The sequence below is a fragment of the Drosophila arizonae genome, chromosome X (genome assembly GCF_054131065.1).
Source record: "Drosophila arizonae isolate 15081-1271.41 chromosome X, UAZ_ARI_1.0, whole genome shotgun sequence".
NCBI classification, from domain to species: Eukaryota; Metazoa; Arthropoda; class Insecta; order Diptera; family Drosophilidae; genus Drosophila; species Drosophila arizonae.
Window position 1 is genome coordinate 4,004,524 of NC_142927.1, and position 18,777 is coordinate 4,023,300.

The 18,777-nt window shown below is 42.2% G+C and overlaps 8 protein-coding genes across 11 annotated transcripts; 4 read left to right on the top strand and 4 right to left on the bottom strand.

Moving 5' to 3' along the window:
- The first annotated feature begins 112 nt into the window (after positions 1-112).
- On the top strand, positions 113-7,236 carry LOC108619591 (Glutathione synthetase 2). 2 transcript variants are annotated; one of them, XM_018016260.2, is made up of 7 exons: positions 113-841; positions 914-1,126; positions 2,219-2,514; positions 5,894-5,936; positions 6,029-6,267; positions 6,336-6,720; positions 6,785-7,236. In XM_018016260.2, exons 1-7 carry the CDS (start codon positions 683-685, stop codon positions 7,076-7,078), a joined length of 1,629 nt encoding a protein of 542 aa, XP_017871749.1. In that variant the 5' UTR covers positions 113-682; the 3' UTR covers positions 7,079-7,236. The 2 variants fall into 2 exon arrangements, with proteins under 2 accessions (XP_017871749.1, XP_017871750.1); XM_018016261.2 differs by lacking the exon at positions 2,219-2,514 and adding an exon at positions 4,816-4,949 and having other exon boundaries at positions 114-841.
- LOC108619594 (mitochondrial fission process protein 1) lies at positions 7,230-8,153 on the bottom strand. The gene is made up of 3 exons (XM_018016265.2): positions 7,886-8,153; positions 7,604-7,829; positions 7,230-7,524 (listed from the first exon to the last, which is right to left on the bottom strand). Exons 1-3 carry the CDS (start codon positions 8,019-8,021, stop codon positions 7,362-7,364), a joined length of 525 nt encoding a protein of 174 aa, XP_017871754.1. The 5' UTR covers positions 8,022-8,153; the 3' UTR covers positions 7,230-7,361.
- Positions 8,154-8,155: 2 nt separating this feature from the next.
- On the top strand, positions 8,156-9,753 carry Pp4-19C (protein phosphatase 19C). Of its 2 annotated transcripts, none has more exons than XM_089475581.1 (3): positions 8,156-8,309; positions 8,607-9,529; positions 9,600-9,753. In XM_089475581.1, exons 2-3 carry the CDS (start codon positions 8,736-8,738, stop codon positions 9,727-9,729), a joined length of 924 nt encoding a protein of 307 aa, XP_089331707.1. In that variant the 5' UTR covers positions 8,156-8,309; positions 8,607-8,735; the 3' UTR covers positions 9,730-9,753. The 2 variants fall into 2 exon arrangements, with proteins under 2 accessions (XP_089331707.1, XP_017872564.1); XM_018017075.2 differs by having other exon boundaries at positions 8,180-8,309; positions 8,610-9,529.
- A 1,286-nt stretch (positions 9,754-11,039) lies between these two features.
- Obp19d (Odorant-binding protein 19d) lies at positions 11,040-11,887 on the bottom strand. Its single transcript, XM_018017136.2, has 4 exons — positions 11,702-11,887; positions 11,558-11,646; positions 11,360-11,496; positions 11,040-11,284 (listed from the first exon to the last, which is right to left on the bottom strand). The coding sequence occupies exons 1-4, from the start codon at positions 11,838-11,840 to the stop codon at positions 11,212-11,214; spliced, it is 438 nt and encodes a 145-aa protein (XP_017872625.1). The 5' UTR covers positions 11,841-11,887; the 3' UTR covers positions 11,040-11,211.
- A 1,427-nt stretch (positions 11,888-13,314) lies between these two features.
- Obp19c (Odorant-binding protein 19c) lies at positions 13,315-14,739 on the top strand. The gene is made up of 2 exons (XM_018015396.2): positions 13,315-14,207; positions 14,263-14,739. Exons 1-2 carry the CDS (start codon positions 13,890-13,892, stop codon positions 14,476-14,478), a joined length of 534 nt encoding a protein of 177 aa, XP_017870885.1. The 5' UTR covers positions 13,315-13,889; the 3' UTR covers positions 14,479-14,739.
- On the bottom strand, positions 14,581-15,430 carry Obp19b (Odorant-binding protein 19b). Its single transcript, XM_018015397.2, has 3 exons — positions 15,213-15,430; positions 14,916-15,138; positions 14,581-14,824 (listed from the first exon to the last, which is right to left on the bottom strand). The coding sequence occupies exons 1-3, from the start codon at positions 15,412-15,414 to the stop codon at positions 14,740-14,742; spliced, it is 510 nt and encodes a 169-aa protein (XP_017870886.1). The 5' UTR covers positions 15,415-15,430; the 3' UTR covers positions 14,581-14,739.
- A 107-nt stretch (positions 15,431-15,537) lies between these two features.
- Obp19a (Odorant-binding protein 19a) lies at positions 15,538-16,297 on the bottom strand. The gene is made up of 3 exons (XM_018015399.2): positions 16,170-16,297; positions 15,927-16,094; positions 15,538-15,852 (listed from the first exon to the last, which is right to left on the bottom strand). The coding sequence occupies exons 1-3, from the start codon at positions 16,230-16,232 to the stop codon at positions 15,655-15,657; spliced, it is 429 nt and encodes a 142-aa protein (XP_017870888.1). The 5' UTR covers positions 16,233-16,297; the 3' UTR covers positions 15,538-15,654.
- A 1,683-nt stretch (positions 16,298-17,980) lies between these two features.
- LOC108619087 (ATP synthase membrane subunit K, mitochondrial) lies at positions 17,981-18,632 on the top strand. 2 transcript variants are annotated; one of them, XM_089475591.1, is made up of 2 exons: positions 17,981-18,294; positions 18,349-18,632. In XM_089475591.1, exons 1-2 carry the CDS (start codon positions 18,232-18,234, stop codon positions 18,481-18,483), a joined length of 198 nt encoding a protein of 65 aa, XP_089331717.1. In that variant the 5' UTR covers positions 17,981-18,231; the 3' UTR covers positions 18,484-18,632. The 2 variants fall into 2 exon arrangements, with proteins under 2 accessions (XP_089331717.1, XP_017870889.1); XM_018015400.2 differs by having other exon boundaries at positions 18,017-18,294; positions 18,358-18,632.
- The last annotated feature ends 145 nt before the right edge of the window (positions 18,633-18,777 follow it).

Sequence of the window (18,777 nt, forward strand, 5' to 3'; positions counted from 1 at the left end):
TTTAAGCTATAAGTTATTCAGATCTGAAATGACTACCTTTATTTAAAAACATACATACATATATGTATGTAAATATCAACATATCTATATCTTTCAAAAGTGACAAATAAATAAAACAAATATTTGTATTTTTCTCTTTGGCAAGATTTCAATTTATTAAAAAAAACAGTAAAAATATCGTTCTTCCTTTTGGTAGCAATACATTATAGAGGTGTGGCGATATATCGCGGGTCAATTGATGTTAACGAAGCCGGCAACGGTTAACAGCACTGACTAGCCGAATGATTTTCGATGGTCATGTTAATAGTAAGGCGCCGCACGTTAACAGAGGAGCACTCCACGCGTTTAACAGAGCCGACTCGCCATTCTAAATAAAGAGAAAAAAAAACCTATCGTAAATCGACTGTGCCGTGGTGCTGAATTATATTGTGAAATTAAATTTCCATAACATTTGGTGCATTGAGGACGCGCCTCTGACAATCCATCACAAATTCCACGTACAGTATACACAGAATCGCGCATGCAACAGGTAGCCAAAGCGACGATCGCACAGCGTGACATTTGCATCAACAGCTGACGCAGACGATTAAGAACTCAGCAACAATAGAAGCCGCGTCAAGCAAAACGCAACGCAATTTAATTAGCTCCAGGAGTGTTTCGCAAACAATCAACAAACGAGAAAATGTCTGTGGACGAACATACGCCCGTGTTGCGCAGCTGCATCAAATTGCCGCTGAAAAAGGACGAGCTGATCGAGGTGATAGCTAAGGCCAAGGACTATGCGATCATGCACGGCGCCGCAATGCGTTCCAAAACCAGCTTCAGTCCAGACTCCCTAAACGTGAGTGCTCCTATACAAAGTGTATTGCCACACACAGCTAACGGAATCCTCTCTCTCTTGATGTCCTTTAAGTTTGCGCCCTTTGTGCTGGTGCCGTCGTCCTTTCCGCGCAAGGAATTCGAGAAGGCAATCGCATTGCAGCCGATAATCAATCGACTAATGCACAATGTTGCGCACGATGAAGAATTTATCACGACGACACTGGCGGAGACAATTAAAGTGGATGAGTTTACGGCAAATCTATTTAATATCTATCGCAAGGTTCTAGCCCTTGGCTTTACCCAGGTGAGACATCTTGTTCGTCATCAGTCACGCCCACCCACACACCGCTCACACACACCCACACCCACACCCATCACACCAAGACATTCACCCACGTATACCCCTACACACCTACCTCCATGCCCATGGTCAGCACCCCATTTATCCAAGCATATTCCATTGAGCTTTAGAGACTAGGCTGCTAGTGCAGGTATTCTGGGTGAACAGCTAAAGTGATATCTGTCGCTTCCTCTAACGCTCCACACCCTCAACACCCCAACAACCTACCACCCACCCAGCAAATTTTTCTATATATGTATATGTCTGTTTCTGTTGCTCTTTACCTCATATTCCATTATCTTATCACCAAATCATAAATCCCATAGCCAATGTAGCCAAATCGGCTCAACAGCTAATCTCAAGCGTTGCCACATGATTTATGCGCACATCCTGGACCACTTGAGTACATGGCATCGCTGCTGCTGCTGCTGTTGCTGCTGCTGCCGCTGCTACTGCTACTTTTGCTGTTTATCAACACTGATAACTGCTCATAAAAGAAAAGATTATGATTTTAATTTCTTTTAAAATTGATTAGATCCCTTTTTACTTTCTTTTCGTTTTCTCTCCCCACTCTTTATGTGTCTCTCTCTCTCTCTCACTTTTTTTTGTGGTGCTGCTCCTAATGTTTGCGTTGTTGTTGTTATTGTTGTTGTCGCTGTTAATATGCCCAGCTTTACGTTTATCTATCCACAAAAAAACAAAACAAAATTTTACTCACGCATTGATTTGAAATTTTCTGCTTTCCTTTCCGAAAAAATAAAATAAAAAATGAAAATGAAAATCAATGAATATCAAAACCCAATGAAATCTAACAAATTGCGCATAAATCAAAACTCGAATCGATCCGAACAACCGATTCCGCAAATCCGAAAATCCAACCGAAATGTCATAAACGAATGGTGTGTGTTGCTCGTTTTGATCGTAATCGTTATCGTATTTCGTATACCGATCTACACACATTCTAAACACTTTACTCACACACACACAACACACACACAACACACACACGCATACGCACATACACTCACATGCGCGCATTTCCATTCGCCACCAAAGCGCATTTCATTGGGCATGCTGCGCAGCGATCTGATGCTGGAGTCCCGCTGTCCGGAGTTGTCGCCCCTGTTGGAGACGAGCGCTGGCGCTGGCAATGATGCAAAGGAGGGGCAGAAGCAGAAGGAGCGAATGGCGGACGCGAAGGCGAGCACGAAGGCGGGAAAGGCAAATCCGACCGCCCAGCCGGGCATTCAGCGCAGCGCTAGCTCCTCATATTGCTGCTGGAAACAAGTTGAGATCAATACGATAGCATCGGGTTTTGGCCATTTGGGACCAGCAAGTAAAACCATACAAAGGTGCTGTCTGTCTCTCTCTCTCTCTGTCTCTCTCATGATCTTTGCTCTCTACCTATATAAATCTCTCTCTCTCTTTCTATCATATATACACTTGCATTGCCTTGTATATGCCGAAGCCTAACCAAAGCCATCCACACACACACAATTATACACACACAGACATACATTCTTACACGCACACACACACACGACAAAGTAACCTAAAACAGTTTGCATTGACTAATTATAGGAGCTAAACTTCTGTACGAACCGTTACAAATCGCTACTGAATGCCCTGTAGGAAAAAAGCTTATTATAAGAGTCAAACTTCTATGCAGTACGTTACTGTAAAATACCCTGTAGAAGAATATAAGATGTCAGTATGGCAAATGTCATAAAAGTCGTAAAATTTGTTATCCGATATTTTAATTAAATACATATGCTCTACAGTATATACGTATGTAGAGCCCATGGCACGTTCTCGAAAGTTACATTTTTATATTTATTGTCGTTAGGCTTTTAATCGCGAGATAGTAGAAACTAGAAGGTCTACAAATAGCTAAATTACTGATTATTTAACCAGCAACAGCAATTTAAATGTTAGACTTTTCCATATGTAATAAATTTGTTTGAATCGAATACTAACTAAAACCGACAGCTGAATCAGAATCGAATATTATCAAGGAAGGTTATAATAAAAAAAAAAAAAAACAATAACTCTGCATGCTAACAGTTACTTTATTTATATACATGCATGTAATGCAAACAGCATGTATGTGTGTGTGTGTGTGTCTTTGTTTTGAATTGTATGTGTGTGCGTGTGTGTGTCACGTTTTATCCTGGCTATTTTCAATATTATGTCCCTTTGATTCATAAACAGCTAATTATTATTTTATTATTTAATATATGATTTAATCGATAAATTTATATATATGCCTTAGCCATATACAAATATATATGTGTGTATGTATATATTTGTACATGTATATCTATATATTTACATGTATGTTTTTGAGTCCTTTAAATGTTATCTGTAGTTGTTAGTTTGCTTTTTGAAAAAGATATTAAATATGCTCAGCCCTGCCCTGGCCCGCCCCGTCCCCCCTTGACATCGACCGGCGTCCAGTGCTCACCGCTGTCCCCCAACTCGTCCACTCCGCCTCAGCCCTGTCCATCCCCGTCTCGCCTGGCCTTGCCTTGCTTTGCCTGTTGAGCTTGCAATGCTTTTCTCTTATACTTAACCTAACAGCTCTTCTACACACACACACACGCATACATATATGTGCATACGTATCAAGCTCTTCTACGCATATATACGTACGTATGTGCAGCTTAATGGCTGTGCTGCTTTTTCTATCATTTATAATTTTTTTTCTTTCCACTTTTGTCTGTCCCTTTCCCCCTTCGCGTTGTCGCTCGAATGGTTTTTATTGTTTTTTTTTACAGTTACAAATATGCGATACTTTTAATACAACTAGTTAAATTTGCTGTGTCATTCAATCAGCTGCGTCTTATCGCAATGTGTCAGCTACTTAATTACAAACACAAAATCCATAGAACCCAAAATGAGTGATACACGACTACAATCATACACTGTCACCCACACATATGCATATGTGTGGTCGTATGTATATCATGCAATGAGTCGCGCTCAGGTTTCTATTAATATCCAGTTAATTTCGCTGTAAGTGAAATACAATATCCAAAAATATTTAACAAAAGCGACAACATGCAACATTTACGAAGTAAGAATTCTCTAAAAATAAAATTGTTTAAATTTTCTGTGTATTTATGTATGTTTACATACATACATATACAAGTGTCTGTGTGTGTTTGGTTTGCGATCATGATGTGGTCCTTACACACACATGACAATTGCATTGGTAGTTAACACAATTCATTTGCTTGAAGCTGGCATTTCGCGCTCTGCCAGACATTTAAAAAGTTAACAATCGAAACCCGATAAATTGCATCGATATCCATGCTTTCGCTTTCATTTTCGCCCTCTCTCTCTCTCTCTCTCTTTCTCTGTCTCGCACACACACACACACTCGACGCCTGAGTTGAGCGTTGCCCACTCTCAAAATCTCAGTATTTTTTTAATATATTTTCTGTTTATTTTTTTCTTTTAGACTAAACATAAATATATTTATTATAATTTTCTCTTTTTTTTTGTTTACTGTTAACAGACATACATACATATTTAGCTTAGTTTAGCTTAGGCTAAGGGCTACTGCTATGTACTTGATTAAGCAGTTACTGTAATTTACACACATCTCTTTCTAAATATATATATATAATATATAACGATCATAATTGCAGGCTTATAGCGTCGGTCTATTACGTTCTGACTATTTGGCTCACGTGTACGAGGGCTGTGCAATAAAGCAGGTTGAAATCAACACGATTGCCTCCAGTTTCGGTGGCATTGCTACACACTTGGTGCCTCTGCAAAAGTATTATGCGCTCTTCTCTCTCTCTCTCTCTCTCTCTCTCTCTCACACACACACACACCAACACATTTACGCATACACACTCTTTCTCAATTTTCTTTCTCACATTCACAATTCACATTCTTTTAAGTATTAAATTTACACCTTTTTATAGTATAGTCCAAATTGAGAGCTTGTTTCAAATTACCAACTGCAAAATTTGAGACGGGTTTGAGTGTATTTACACACCCACACACACACACACACACATAATAATAATATATACTAAGTTGCACGCACTTCAGTACCAACTCCAACCGCCCACTCATCTGTAATTACAAACCACTTAAAGGTCGCGCCCACTCATCAAAACTATTATAAATGGCATGCACTTGCACTCTCCCTCTCCCCTCTTGCTCTTTTCTCTCTCTCGCACACACTCTCTCTCCCTCTCTCTCTCTGTCGCTCTCGCTCATTCGCTGAACTTACTCCCTTTAATCTCCCTCCCACTCTTAACACGATCTCCCACACAAACGCACTGCTGTTGTCTCTTTTACTCACTCGCACACACACACACGCACAACCAATGTTTGGCTTTTGGTTATGGCTTTAACTTGAGCTTTGAATTGCTATTCCAATTCCAATTCCGTTTCCGATTCCTCAACTAAACCTTCCACACCCGAACCGTAATACCCGCTCTGTATATATTTTGTTTTTGCTTGCTAAACTTACTACTCCTATTGTAAATAATCCCCACCCCCACCCACTTACCCCTTCTAACTAATCTAACTACTAACAAATAATATTTTTTCGTTTGTTTGTTATTGTAATCTCCTTGTTTTGAATTAGATTTAGATAATTCTTTTTGTTAATTTTTTTTTTTTAATTTGTTGCTAAGCGTAAAAGTTTTGCTAATCTTGCGTTTTCTCTTTGAATGCCGCACCCACCCTCCCTCAAACTGTCAACAGCTTCGTCCTGCGAGAACTTGGACATGCTGAGAAATTGAAGCAAGTGAGTATCTTATACATCTTATACTCTCAACTATCTCTTATACACACACATACTCTCTCTCCCTCTCTCTCTCTCTCTCTCGCTCACTTTAGATGCCGAAGAACGAAGCCTTGGCAGGTCTCTGCGATGGTATGGTCAAAGCCTGGAATATCTATGCCAAGCCCAAGTCAGTCATTCTGTTCATCATTGAGGACATCTCGTATAACATTTGTGATCAGCGTTTCCACGAGTTCTACATCCGTGAGACCTATCCGCACATCAAAGTGCTGCGTCGCACCCTCACTGAGGTGCACAAGGAGGGCAAGTTGGGCCAGAACAAGGAGCTGCTGCTGTGCGTATAAACTCTCCATGGGAACATGCCTCAATATAACTCTATCTCTCTATCTCTTTCTCTATCAGCGGAAACACTGAAGTGGCCGTCATCTATTTCCGTGCCGGCTATGAGCCGGGTCACTATCCCACGCAGGGTGAATGGGATGCTAGATACCTGATGGAGACCTCGTTGGCTATTAAATGTCCATCGATTCAATATCATTTGGCTGGAACTAAGAAGGTGCAGCAGGCACTGGCACAGCCAGCGGTGCTGGAGCGTTTCATCAACGATCCGGAGGAGATGAAGGCTGTCGGCAAGATCTTTACCGGCCTCTATTCGATGGACGACAATGAGGTGGGCAATGCCAACTATGAGATGGCCATGCGGACGCCAGAGAAGTTTGTGCTGAAGCCACAGCGCGAGGGTGGCGGCAACAATGTTTACGGCTTGGACATTCCCGATGCTCTGAAGGTGAGCTATGCATGCGAACTGTGCAGCTAGATATACTCTAAACAATATATTCCTCTAATCACAGCGCATGTCGCGAGTGGAGCGTTCTGCTTGGATTTTGATGGACCTGATACATCCGCCGCTGTCGCAGGGCTACATGATACGACCTGGCAGCGATGTGCCGCCCCAGATTGTAGACATGGTCTCCGAGCTGGGCATCTTCGGCGTCATCATTGGCGATGCGGATCACATTATCCACAACTATCAGGCGGGTCACATGCTGCGCACGAAACTATCCACTGCCAATGAGGGAGGCGTGGCTGCTGGCCTGGGCGCCCTCGACAGTCCATACTTGATAGACTCCGACGATGAGGATTAATGCTACTAACTCTGCCTGCCCGCCACTTTGCCTATTTGCTCCAAGTACTTAACAATTGTATAAAAGATATTCTCCTACTTCCTCCCACTCCCATAAACTATTTTTGTAATGCGCGTAGAGCTGTAATTGGTGCAATAAATTCCACTGTAAATACGAGAGTCGAAAGGTCATTTATCAAAATGTTATTCAATTTCACTAGTCTATAAATTTGAATTTTCGGAATGCCTGAATGAACAATACAAGTAGCACCAATCGTGGATGAGCAGTCCGGCCATTTAGTTTATTATCGCACCATCTTTCTGTAGGTGGCGTCCATTAGTCGATCTACCAAGCTATCGATGGGATGCACTATCAATGGGATGCTGATCAATCCGATTAGTGTAGGCAACGTCTTCACCACGAAACTGGGTGACTTCTTCAACAGCGTTTTGCTAACTGCAGTGATGCTATACGGTGTGTGGAGATTAGATAAGGTCTTATTAGTGTCGCATATATAGTGGACAGATAGGGGAGTACGGTTATTACCGATTGATGGTCAATCCAGGTATTATAACTGATGCAAACATTTGCCAAGTAAACACATCGGCGCCCACTAGCGCCACCTGGCGATCGGTACCGCCGGCCATTTGATGGCGCAACGCCTTGTCAAAGGTATCAGTGCAGACATAGCCAATGGCCATGCCATAGGAGGCAGCAACTATTGATTTGGGTAACAGCGGACGAAATGCCTCGCCCACCTCGTTGCTGTAGCCTGCAAGAATGGAATGATATATATATGCAACTGTATATCTGGCGGGCAACTCTTACCCATATAACGTAAGAAGGTATCACGATAAATATCCACTTCTTTTGTGTGTAGTTGTTTGTGCATTTGCTCTTCCAGTTTCTCATCGAGCGGCTGCATTGTTGATTTAGTTTCCACGGTTGGTTCCGGATCAGTCATAATGTGAGTTTATTTTGTTGCGTAACAAATAATATAATTTCAATTAAAACATTTAAAATTTCTATCCTTTGAGTATATTGTCGTTTTTAGCAGTCTGGCAGCTCTATGAATTTGACATCTCTAACTGACTAAACGGGCTATGAGTAATCGATTATTAATCGAACTACCACCAATAACTATCGTGAAAACGTTCAGCGTAATATCGTGGTTCATTTCTTAGTCGTGTCCGTGCGTGCAAGTGGTTTGTAAAAATAAAAAAGGTTTAGGAAACTACCGGATTTATATGAGGTAAGTCGCGAAATTCGTGCATATGAGTTTGTCTAGTGTATAGCATCGGTGACAGCGGCAAATCTAGAATACTAGCAAGTGACGCGCGCGCGGCAAAAAACTCAGCCTATTAAAACCGCAAACAAACACAAGCAAACACACGCTCACACACACACTTACAGCGAGACGAATGCAGATGATGCAAAAACACAAACAATGGTCGAAACCATTATTTTTTAAGCGGAATTTCATATGAAATTGTCAATGCACATATTTTATTTATTTAATTGGTAAATACTTGTATTGATTCTATTCTAGCAGCCTGGCAACCGCGACGATTGCCGTTGACTTCAGTTGCTCTTGTTCTCTGCTGTTGTTCTTGTTGCTGTTGGTGTCGCCGCTGTTACTGCTGCTTTCGTCGTCATCCACTTCCCTGCCCCGGTTGTTATGTCGGACTACAGCGACTTAGATCGCCAGATCGAGCAGCTTAAACGCTGTGAGATCATTAAAGAGAACGAGGTGAAAGGATTGTGCGCTAAGGCGCGCGAAATCCTTGTTGAGGAGGGCAACGTACAACGCGTCGATTCGCCGGTAACTGTGTGTGGTGACATACACGGGCAGTTCTACGACCTGAAGGAGCTCTTCAAAGTGGGCGGCGATGTGCCCGAGAAGAACTATTTGTTTATGGGCGACTTTGTGGATCGAGGTTATTACAGTGTTGAGACATTCCTGCTGCTGTTGGCATTGAAGGTTCGGTATCCGGATCGAATCACGCTAATACGGGGCAATCACGAATCTCGACAGATAACCCAGGTGTATGGTTTCTACGATGAGTGCCTGCGTAAATATGGATCGACTGCTGTTTGGCGATATTGCACAGAGATATTTGACTACCTCAGCCTCTCCGCCATCATCGATGGAAAAATCTTTTGCGTACATGGCGGCCTCTCACCCTCTATTCAGTATTTAGACCAGATACGAAGCATCGATCGCAAGCAGGAGGTGCCGCACGATGGTCCTATGTGCGATCTGCTGTGGAGCGATCCCGAGGATCAGACCGGATGGGGTGTATCGCCGCGCGGCGCCGGCTATCTCTTTGGCTCTGATGTCGTCTCACAATTCAACCGCACCAATGAAATCGACATGATCTGTCGCGCACATCAGCTGGTCATGGAAGGCTTCAAATGGCATTTCAATGAAACAGTACTCACGGTTTGGTCGGCACCCAACTATTGCTATCGGTAAGCCATTATCTGTCGCTCTTTGACGTGCAGTTTTTTTTAATATACTCTCCCACCCATTGCTCATTAGCTGTGGGAATGTGGCAGCCATATTGGAATTAAACGAGTACCTGCATCGCGACTTTGTCATCTTTGAGGCGGCACCGCAGGAGAGCCGCGGCATACCATCCAAAAAACCTCAAGCGGACTACTTCCTTTAAACTACTAAATATATGGAAACTAAGGCAAGCTCACTCACTCAAACGAGTTGCAAACTGACAAAGAAAGCATTAAAAACTGCCTAATTCTATAGAAAAACAAAACAAACCTGAGAAGGAAAAGTCAAAGGAAAAACAAAAAGAAATTAATCGATTGTAGTAAAACATTTTTGAAATAGGAAAGTGAAACATTTAATATTAAATTTTTAACATTAAAATTTCGAATCCATCTACTGGACTATGAACATACCTTTCCTATGTCCATATATATTTATATATATATATATACATGTGTATATGTATATCCAGGATATGGAATTTTCTAAACCTATATATATATACATATGTATATATCTATATCTATATATACATATATATCATTTCCTTTCTCGCGTGCTTTGTACTATTGTCTATTTGTTGTCATGAATTAGCTCATATATTATTGGAAACTTGAGCACTGTCCCCATATGACACCCCCTTCCCTACCCTTTCCCTTCCTATCCCGAATCCAACTATCCTTACGAACATTTAGTTTAATAAGCACATAGACATACATATACATATATACATATAAGCGATGCATTAGTGTGGCTCGTGAGTCAGGCAAGACATCCAGGCATCCAATCGAAATCGCAACAACAACTGCAAGAAAGTGCATTGTATTAAAAATTATTAGAATATAAGCTGGAAATCCTAAAAGCGTGTAAACTAATTTCTACGTTTACTCACGTTTTTTTCATAACACAAACGACATATATAAAATTAAGCAAAATAATATAATAAATAGAATATGTAAGATAGTTTGTATTTATAAACAAATCAAATGCGTTTCCTTTATTGGGGCCTAAAAGGATTCGAAATCGAGTGCCCGACTAGGAGATAACGAGATGGTATTAAAATACGCTTGAAAAATGGACAGCTTCTCAGAGTCTTTAGTCTCATAGTATCATATCATACCTTCAAATGCAAAATACATTGTATTGAGTCGCATTCCAGTTCTTAACTCGAAGACTCTACAACTCTATTAGAATTTATCATAGAATCCATAAATTGTAAGTGGTTACCTTGTATAGGTATATTTCTCTAGAAAGTCTAAAGTCTTTGGTATTATATATAAACATATAAGGAAAATTTTTAACAATAACACTAACTGTACCAGTCTGTATTTCTGAGAATCTTACATAAAGTAGCATGTTTTCTTGACATTCTATACAAGCAGTATACAAGCTAAGGTTTACTATAGAGCTCATTATTCTCAGGATTTGTAAGTATAAACGCTATCGGATCATTTACTTCACAAAAACAATTATAAATTGAACTGCAGTTGGCGCAATTTATTTACATGCACTTAGGAACTAGAGGTATATATAGAGTAGTATATATAGATGTATATATTATTTAAAAAAAAAAAAAACAGAGTCGTGTATCATATAGCATAGTAGGCGCTTGCATCATTCCATTCCATATTTCCAGCTAGTTTTGGGGTTACTCCAGGGCCAATCCATGCTCGTGCATGTGATCAATGATGCACTTTTCGTAGGCGGCAGCAGCGTCGCAGCTGAAACGGGGATAGGGACAAAGTGGATGACAAAGATTAGCTTGGAGCTTCGTCAGATATATTTGGGCAACTCACTGATCCTCGGGCACTTCGATGCCCTCACACTTGTCGACAATCTCAGTGGCAGCAGCTTCCTTTTCAGCATCATCCTTGCTGCTCAGCTTGACCATCTCCAAAGCGTTCTCCTTGCTCAACTTGCCCTCGTCGTTCATCTGCAAGGAGTTTGAATCATGATGTGAATAGCCTCGGCAGCTGGCTTTCGATTCTACTTACAATCTCGAACTTCTTCAGCATACAGGCGCGCAGGCATTTGCTTTCATGTGAATCGGCTGGCTCATGCTGCATCATGTGCTCCACATCCTCTGCAATAGAAGGGTTTAGTCAATGTTTGACCAGTGGGTTCAACTATGAACAGACCATCTGTGGCGCCCGACTCCGTTTTGCACTCCTCGGCCACCTCGGCAATGTGCTCCTTGTCGTAATCCTCCTGCGGCTTGGAGGATACGGCCACAGCTGCCAGGAGCACAAGCACTGAAAAGCAAACGAAACGCGACATGTTTAATGCTCTACACGATTACAACTTGGATACGAACAGCAAGTGACTGCAGCATTTTATAGACGATTCTGTGAATCTGTGATTTGACTTGGCTGATTGTCAGACAAGCGACGTCTCCAGCTCTCGGCCAGGTGTCAGCTAATAGCAATTAAACAGCAATTATTGCCAATTTGCTGTGGGATGCAGTTGCACTACATGAGCAGCACATGACACTCGAATCTGGACGAGCAAACGCCGGAGATGCCCTCCGTTGGGCGACGTGGGAAAATCCGCTGAAGCAACGTCTCATTCCACTCCATCGTTATCTATTGCTCTCTCACTCCCTCTCCTTGAATTAATATATAATTAAGTGTTTAATTGGTAACTGACATGAAATCGAATCGCACTGCAAATTCGACTTGCAAAACAAATCAAATAAATATTCCCCAGTGGAAGGCGCTCAACACCTATAATATGATGGACAGAGATAGCAATAGCGACCGCGAAAGTTGACATGAGCTGGATCATCAATTCGACTTTTCACAACGTCCAATCAAAACTTCTTCTGCGTCACTCGACTGCCGAATACTCTGCAAATATTGAATGAAATAATAATTAGGTAAATATGTATGTATATTTACATACATATGTATATTGCCAAATGTTCACATCACTTTCCAGTGCACCCAAAACGTAACGTTGGTAGATATGCATACATACATATGTATGTATGTACATCCATATACATGAGTGAAAGAGAGTGCAATGGAGAAGTCAAAGCTAAACTGTTGAATGGGAAATAATTGGAAATGCACGCAGCCGGCATATGTATGTATGTATGTACATACATACATGCATATGTATGTATTTTCACATAGAGTAAGCACTAAATTTATTATTCGTACCCCCAAAGTTTTTTTCTCTGAAAATTGGCATAGGCTGCTTATTAAATCAATTCAATCTTAATTATAACTTACATATTTAGAAATAACAATTAGCAAATTACAGCAAAATTATTCATAGAAAATTAAAGCGTTATTAAAGCGCTGTCATCTAGTAGCTTCTTGAATTTTAAAATAAATTGTCAGCTTATTTAATTGAACTGAATTACGTACATACTTATGTATGTACATTTATTATTATACATATATACATACATATATATGTATATCTATTTATGTAGTACTACATACATATATTTACTATGTGTATTGTACGTATGTATCTGCAAAACAGAAGTTTCGCATAATACTCACATACATATGGTTGCACGTACATATGTATATACATACATACATATATGCATATACATGTATCTATTTATGTTGGGTAAACCATACACGCATTTATGATATTTCTCTTTTATTCGCTCTGTCATACCATTGCATCTCATGACTCAGTCTTTCCTTTTCCACCCCGTGCATACAAAAAACTGCAAACAGTTAGTTCGCCTAGCCGGCATAATTTCACCATTGCAATAGTGTGTGGTGTGTTAGGCCCTTATGTATGAATGTGTGAGCATAAAATAGTCGAAGAAGAATAAGCAGCTACCGTTATAATTTTGCAACTCTGGTGACTGCCAACTGCTGCTTTACGCATACAACGTTATTTGTCTGCGCAATGCACTCATTCGTGGAAGTGAAACTGGAAGGAATAAGTATACACATACATATGTACATAATTGTACATATACATATGCATATGAATGCATGTACGTAATATAGAATTCGTCTGAATAGTTATTCTGACATTAACACTGCAGTCGGAATAATTTCAAATACATTTGCAATACTGCATGTGTGTGCGTGCATATGAACTTATTGTTGATTTGCGTGCTTTAAAAATTGTTTATTTGTGAATTGTGTGATCTGCGATTTGTGGCATTAGCAATGACAATGAAAATGATGGATCTTGAACTTCACCATGTCGTAGCTATGACGGCGTCAGCGAAATGGCCACGCACAAGTCGAGGTCGAAAATGAAGTCAAGGTCACGTTGTCTGCCAAGAGTAAATACAGTATAAAAGCGAATGCTGAGAAATTGGCCAGCAACAAATTGAATCGCAAGATCATGCATAGTACATTGCTCTCACTGCTTGCGCTGGCCAGCGGCATTTGGATGCAGTGCAGCATGGCGGAGCCACAGATCAAGGGACAGCAGCTGCCACAGTTCGACTTGACGCGTTTGTTTGGTGGCCGCAGCAGCGTGCCTCTGGTGACGCTGCTCGATCGCAACCTGCCCGAGGTGCAGCAGATGATTGACCGCACGAAGAAGAGTTGCCTGCAGAAGCTGCGAATGCCGGCTGTGCAGCGTTCGTTAATCCGAGAACCGAATCCCACCGAGCAGGAGAAATGCCTGCTCGAGTGCGTCCTGAAGGGCATCCAAATTGTAAGCGAACGGCTGACCATATGGAAACAGTCTAACTCGCGTCTCTCTTTTCCAGATGGATGACAGCACCAACAAGCTGAGTCTGCGCCGTGTCGAGCAGCTGACCAGCCTGGTCACCGAGGACAACAAGGTTGCCATGGCACTGAGCAGCAGCCTCGCCCAAAGCTGCAATCGATCTGTCAGCACACAGAAGCCTTGCGAGGCGGCGCATCAGCTGAACCAGTGCATTGGCCGGCAAATGGAGCGCAATCGGGTCAAGCTGCACTGGTGAGCTCCACTGAGCTCTGGTGGGCTACGGGATGTATCCTGGTCCATTCAGTTATTGGGCTCAACCCTAATGGCTCCCCACCCAAATCCCAAAAAGATTGTCTGCTGCTGCTAATGGCTGCTCGCTTTATTTGTCTGTGCATGTCCAGGAACCAGGATCTCCAGCTCTATAAACGAATGTAGGGAATAAAAAAAAATATACAAATACAAATCACAAAAAAAAAAAAAAAATCGGCCAAATTGTTAAATGGAACGTGGAGGCATTCTACTCCTTGACTTCGGGAATCTTGTAGGAGGCGGCGCGCATTTCCCGCAGCATGCACATCGATATGGCGTGGCACACTTCGCACCTGGACAGGAAGGAAGCAGGAAGGGATTATTTCCAGCTAAGAGGGGGGAGAGAGAGAGAGAGGGGAGGGGGGGAGCAATGTCCCGACTCACTCGTCGGTGATGCCGTTGGGTGCCTGATTGCACTTGGCTGCAATCGCTTTGGAATTGGCCTCCTTCTCGGGGAACATCATGTTCATCATGTCGACGGTCTTCGCCTCATCGAACTGCATCTGGCCCTCGCCCATTATTTCGAACTGTTTCAGCATGCAGCGACGGAAGCATTTGCTCTCGTGCGAGGCATCCTCCTTGTTCAGCACCATCTCCTCAATGTGGCCTGGCCGGAGATGGATTGGTTTGCGTTGGTTTGGTTTCGATTCAAGCCAAGGACTCATTCTGATGGACACTTACTGCGCTCCGGCTTGGGCTCACAGCCATTGCCAAAGGGCTCAACCATTTCGACCACCTCGCTGAGTGACATGGCTGTGTCCTCCTCCTTCTGGTCGTCGGCTTGGGCCAGGGTAAGCAGCGTCAGCAGCAGCATGGTCAGACAGGTCCGTTGCAGCATCATCATCGTCATCTTCTCTCTCTCCACAAACATAACTAATCCCATTCGGATGCGCTTTTATAGCCCCGCAACGTGATCGCAGCTCTCCGATTGGCATACCATTCGCTTGTAGCTACAAAAGCAGAGATCGGATCTGCACCCAGGGAAACCAATCAAAATGCGCCACAATTGACGGTGTAAATCGAACATTTATTCGTGAGCCACTGGAGCGTAGTGTATGTAGCTATGTATGTATGTATATGTATATATGACAATATACTCAATGCTCGCCATCAGCATGTTCGATTAGGGAAACACAAAGATCTCAATCTTGCTGCGGAAGCAGGTGAGCTGCGCGTGTGCTGCATCGCAGTTGTTCTTGATGCCAACGGCTGCATCCTTGCACTCGCTGATGCCCTTGCGATAGGAGGCCTTGTAGCTCTCCGGCATCAGGAGCTCCACCTGCTTGAGCGTCGACTCCACCATGAACTTGCCCTTCTTCATCTGTGCGAATGGAGTGGAATGGAATCTGTCGCTAGTCTCGCTTAGCTCCTCCACCTCCCTCCGCATCTACTCACCGTTTGCATCATTTCCATGACACAGTTGATGTAGCATTTGGCATCCTTGTCGTCGGGCAGAATGCCCTTCTGTATGCCGTCGGCTATTTCCGTGGTGATCTTTGGGAACTTGGGCAGGCAGACGTCACGCATTAGCTTGCCGGCTGCCCACATCTGATCCTCGGTGGCCTGTAAAATTGCGATATTCGGAATTGTGTAACTGGGAAATCCTTCTCGTATATCTATCTCCTATCTCTATCCTACCCCTGGACGACAGAACGGCAGGCTGACCAATAGACTGCCGATGATTAGCTGTAGATATTGCATCGCGCTCCTTCAACTCTCTTATCTGATCTGAACTGATCCGTCCCAGATATGAGCCCACTTTTATATTGGCATTTGCATCAATATTCAAATGAGGGGTCGTCGCCACGGTCCAGCCCCTCGGGCGGTACCCTACGAGCCCTAATACCATACATTTGCCATTTGAGCCAATGCCAATTGCCAATTGACAATTGACAGTTGACAATTGACTGTCGATGGGCAATTGTCTGTCCGACTAAGGATTACTCAATTGCATTTCAGGTGTTCTTGGGGCACGCCACATTGGGGTAGGACCAACTGTGTGTGGGCCAGCTCAGCTGCAGTGAGTGGTTCGAGCCAACGCCCCATTGTGAAACGCTTATCATCGTCATTGCGACGGCTCAACCATAATTAACTGCATTCAGTTACGCCTTTCTCGCTCTCTTTTTATCTCGCTCTCTCTTTCACTTGCTTTCTCTCTCTTTGTCCGTCTGTTTGTTTGAAAAACAAATATTTTAATTGAGCTCAGCACGCAAGAGTCAACCAGATCTTTAGGCCTTAGATAGCTGCGAGCTACAAGCGAACTGCAATTGCAGCTCCATGCGAAGGGGCACTCAGGGGGTTACGGCATCTATTTCGGACTGACACTAGCCACAAAATGTTAGTTCGAATGTGGGGTCTAGGCGCAGGTTAGGGTCAAGCATCCTTCATTCCTTATTCCTCAAAATCACAAATCAAAGCTTTCTTTCTTTAATCTTCGCTTCTCGCTTGCCTTTAATTGGATATCTGTATCCCTCTTCTTCCGTTTATTATATTCGGTATTCTGTATTTTACACTGTTTCCTTCGCTTCTCCCTTCAATTGGGAGCTAATAGGGACTAGCTCAAGCAACGTTTCTCACTCTTTATAAGGCTTCTTTTCGTTTACTTTTATATATTGTTTCACTTCTCTGATTACTTTTGAAGATACATTTCTCACTCACTTTTCGCCTTCCTGGACTTAGCAAACTTTACACTTCTTCCTTAAGGTTTTACTTGTATTTGTGAGCTCATATTTTTCGTCGTAATCTTCTTCCCTCACTAAAAAGTGAGGTTTGAATCATGAATCGCTTTGGCATGAGCTAAGATTCTTTCCCATAATTTTAATCCTTTTGTATCTTTTCATTTGCACACATTTTATTATGTTAGGCTTCTCTTTTTTTATGGAAAGACATGGATATTGGTCTCCCTTCAATTTCAGTCTTCTGTGTTTCTTTGTAGCTCGCTTCATTCTTATCTTAAGAAACAGCTTTAGGACTTTGTCGCTTCTAGCTCCATTGTTTAGTTCTCTCTTAGCTCTTATATTATTATATATTTTACAGATCTGTCATTTAACTCCTTGTAGACTTCTTCAGCTCTACCTGCACATCCTGCGTTACATACTTTCTCCTGCGCCCAACTTCTCATCTTTGTCTCTCTATCTAACTAGCGCATCTCCAACTCTCCTATAATCGCCTCTCTCGCTCTCATCTCGCTTCAATTGATGGGAATGCAATCTAATTGCACAATGGCTACATTAGTAGAAATTGCACTATTATTAGAAACTTTAAAATGAATGATTGAACAAAAATACCATCTATTTGAGCTCTATGTGGATTATAGAGTCATATGCTTAATGCACCCTCAGAGGTCTATAATAATCGCTCAATGTATGTTGGATATACTCATTATAATCGCACAATATCTAACGAGCTGCAATTAATAGAGATTGAATATTATTAAGTTATAGGATATTTGAGAAAAACCTGAAAAGGAATTCCAAATTTCAAATCAAAGTAGGCCTTGCTTGAAATGCTCCCTGCCATACAGAATCATGTTTAAGCATTAAAATTCAACAAAAAACTGAAACGTAAATTGCTTGAATTTCGATTCAACACACAAACATATAAAAACAAAAAATATATACATAGATAGATTTGTACACACATACATCTCGGGTCAAGGTATAGTCCTCCTTCTAGATACAAACTCAATCCCTCTCGCACCATGTCGGACTTCTTCAAGTTCAACAAGATCTTTGATAGCCAGACCGTGCGTGGACGCGCCAACGTAAGTCCATTGCTGCTTTTGGCTCTTTATCGTGTTGTCAGCTGACTATCTAAGTATTCGCAGGTTGCTAAGGCCACTTGGGCATCGGTGGGTCTCATCTATGTGCTGGTCAAGATGCGTCGTCGCAATGCTAAGCGTCGCGAGGCCTTTCAATATTGCAAAGGCTGCCAGCAGAAGCTGCTGCTCTAACAGCCAAGCAGCCACAGTTCCATTCGATGTCCACCAATTTCCATTTGTGTTACGGGCTGCCAATTGCTTGGACGTTAAGCGTTAACCAAATTCCTTGTGTTATGTCTTCAAATGTTAATAAAAATTAGATCGCAGTTCGAGCAATGCAATCCACTTGACTAACATTACTTGACAGCTAGAACTAGTTGAGAATTCCAAATGGATTCGTGAAAAAATGTTTGTGGCTGTTTAGGATAGCCTTTTACAGGAGGGGGTGCTGTAACGGTTGATTGAGATTCCAAGATATTTGAGTAA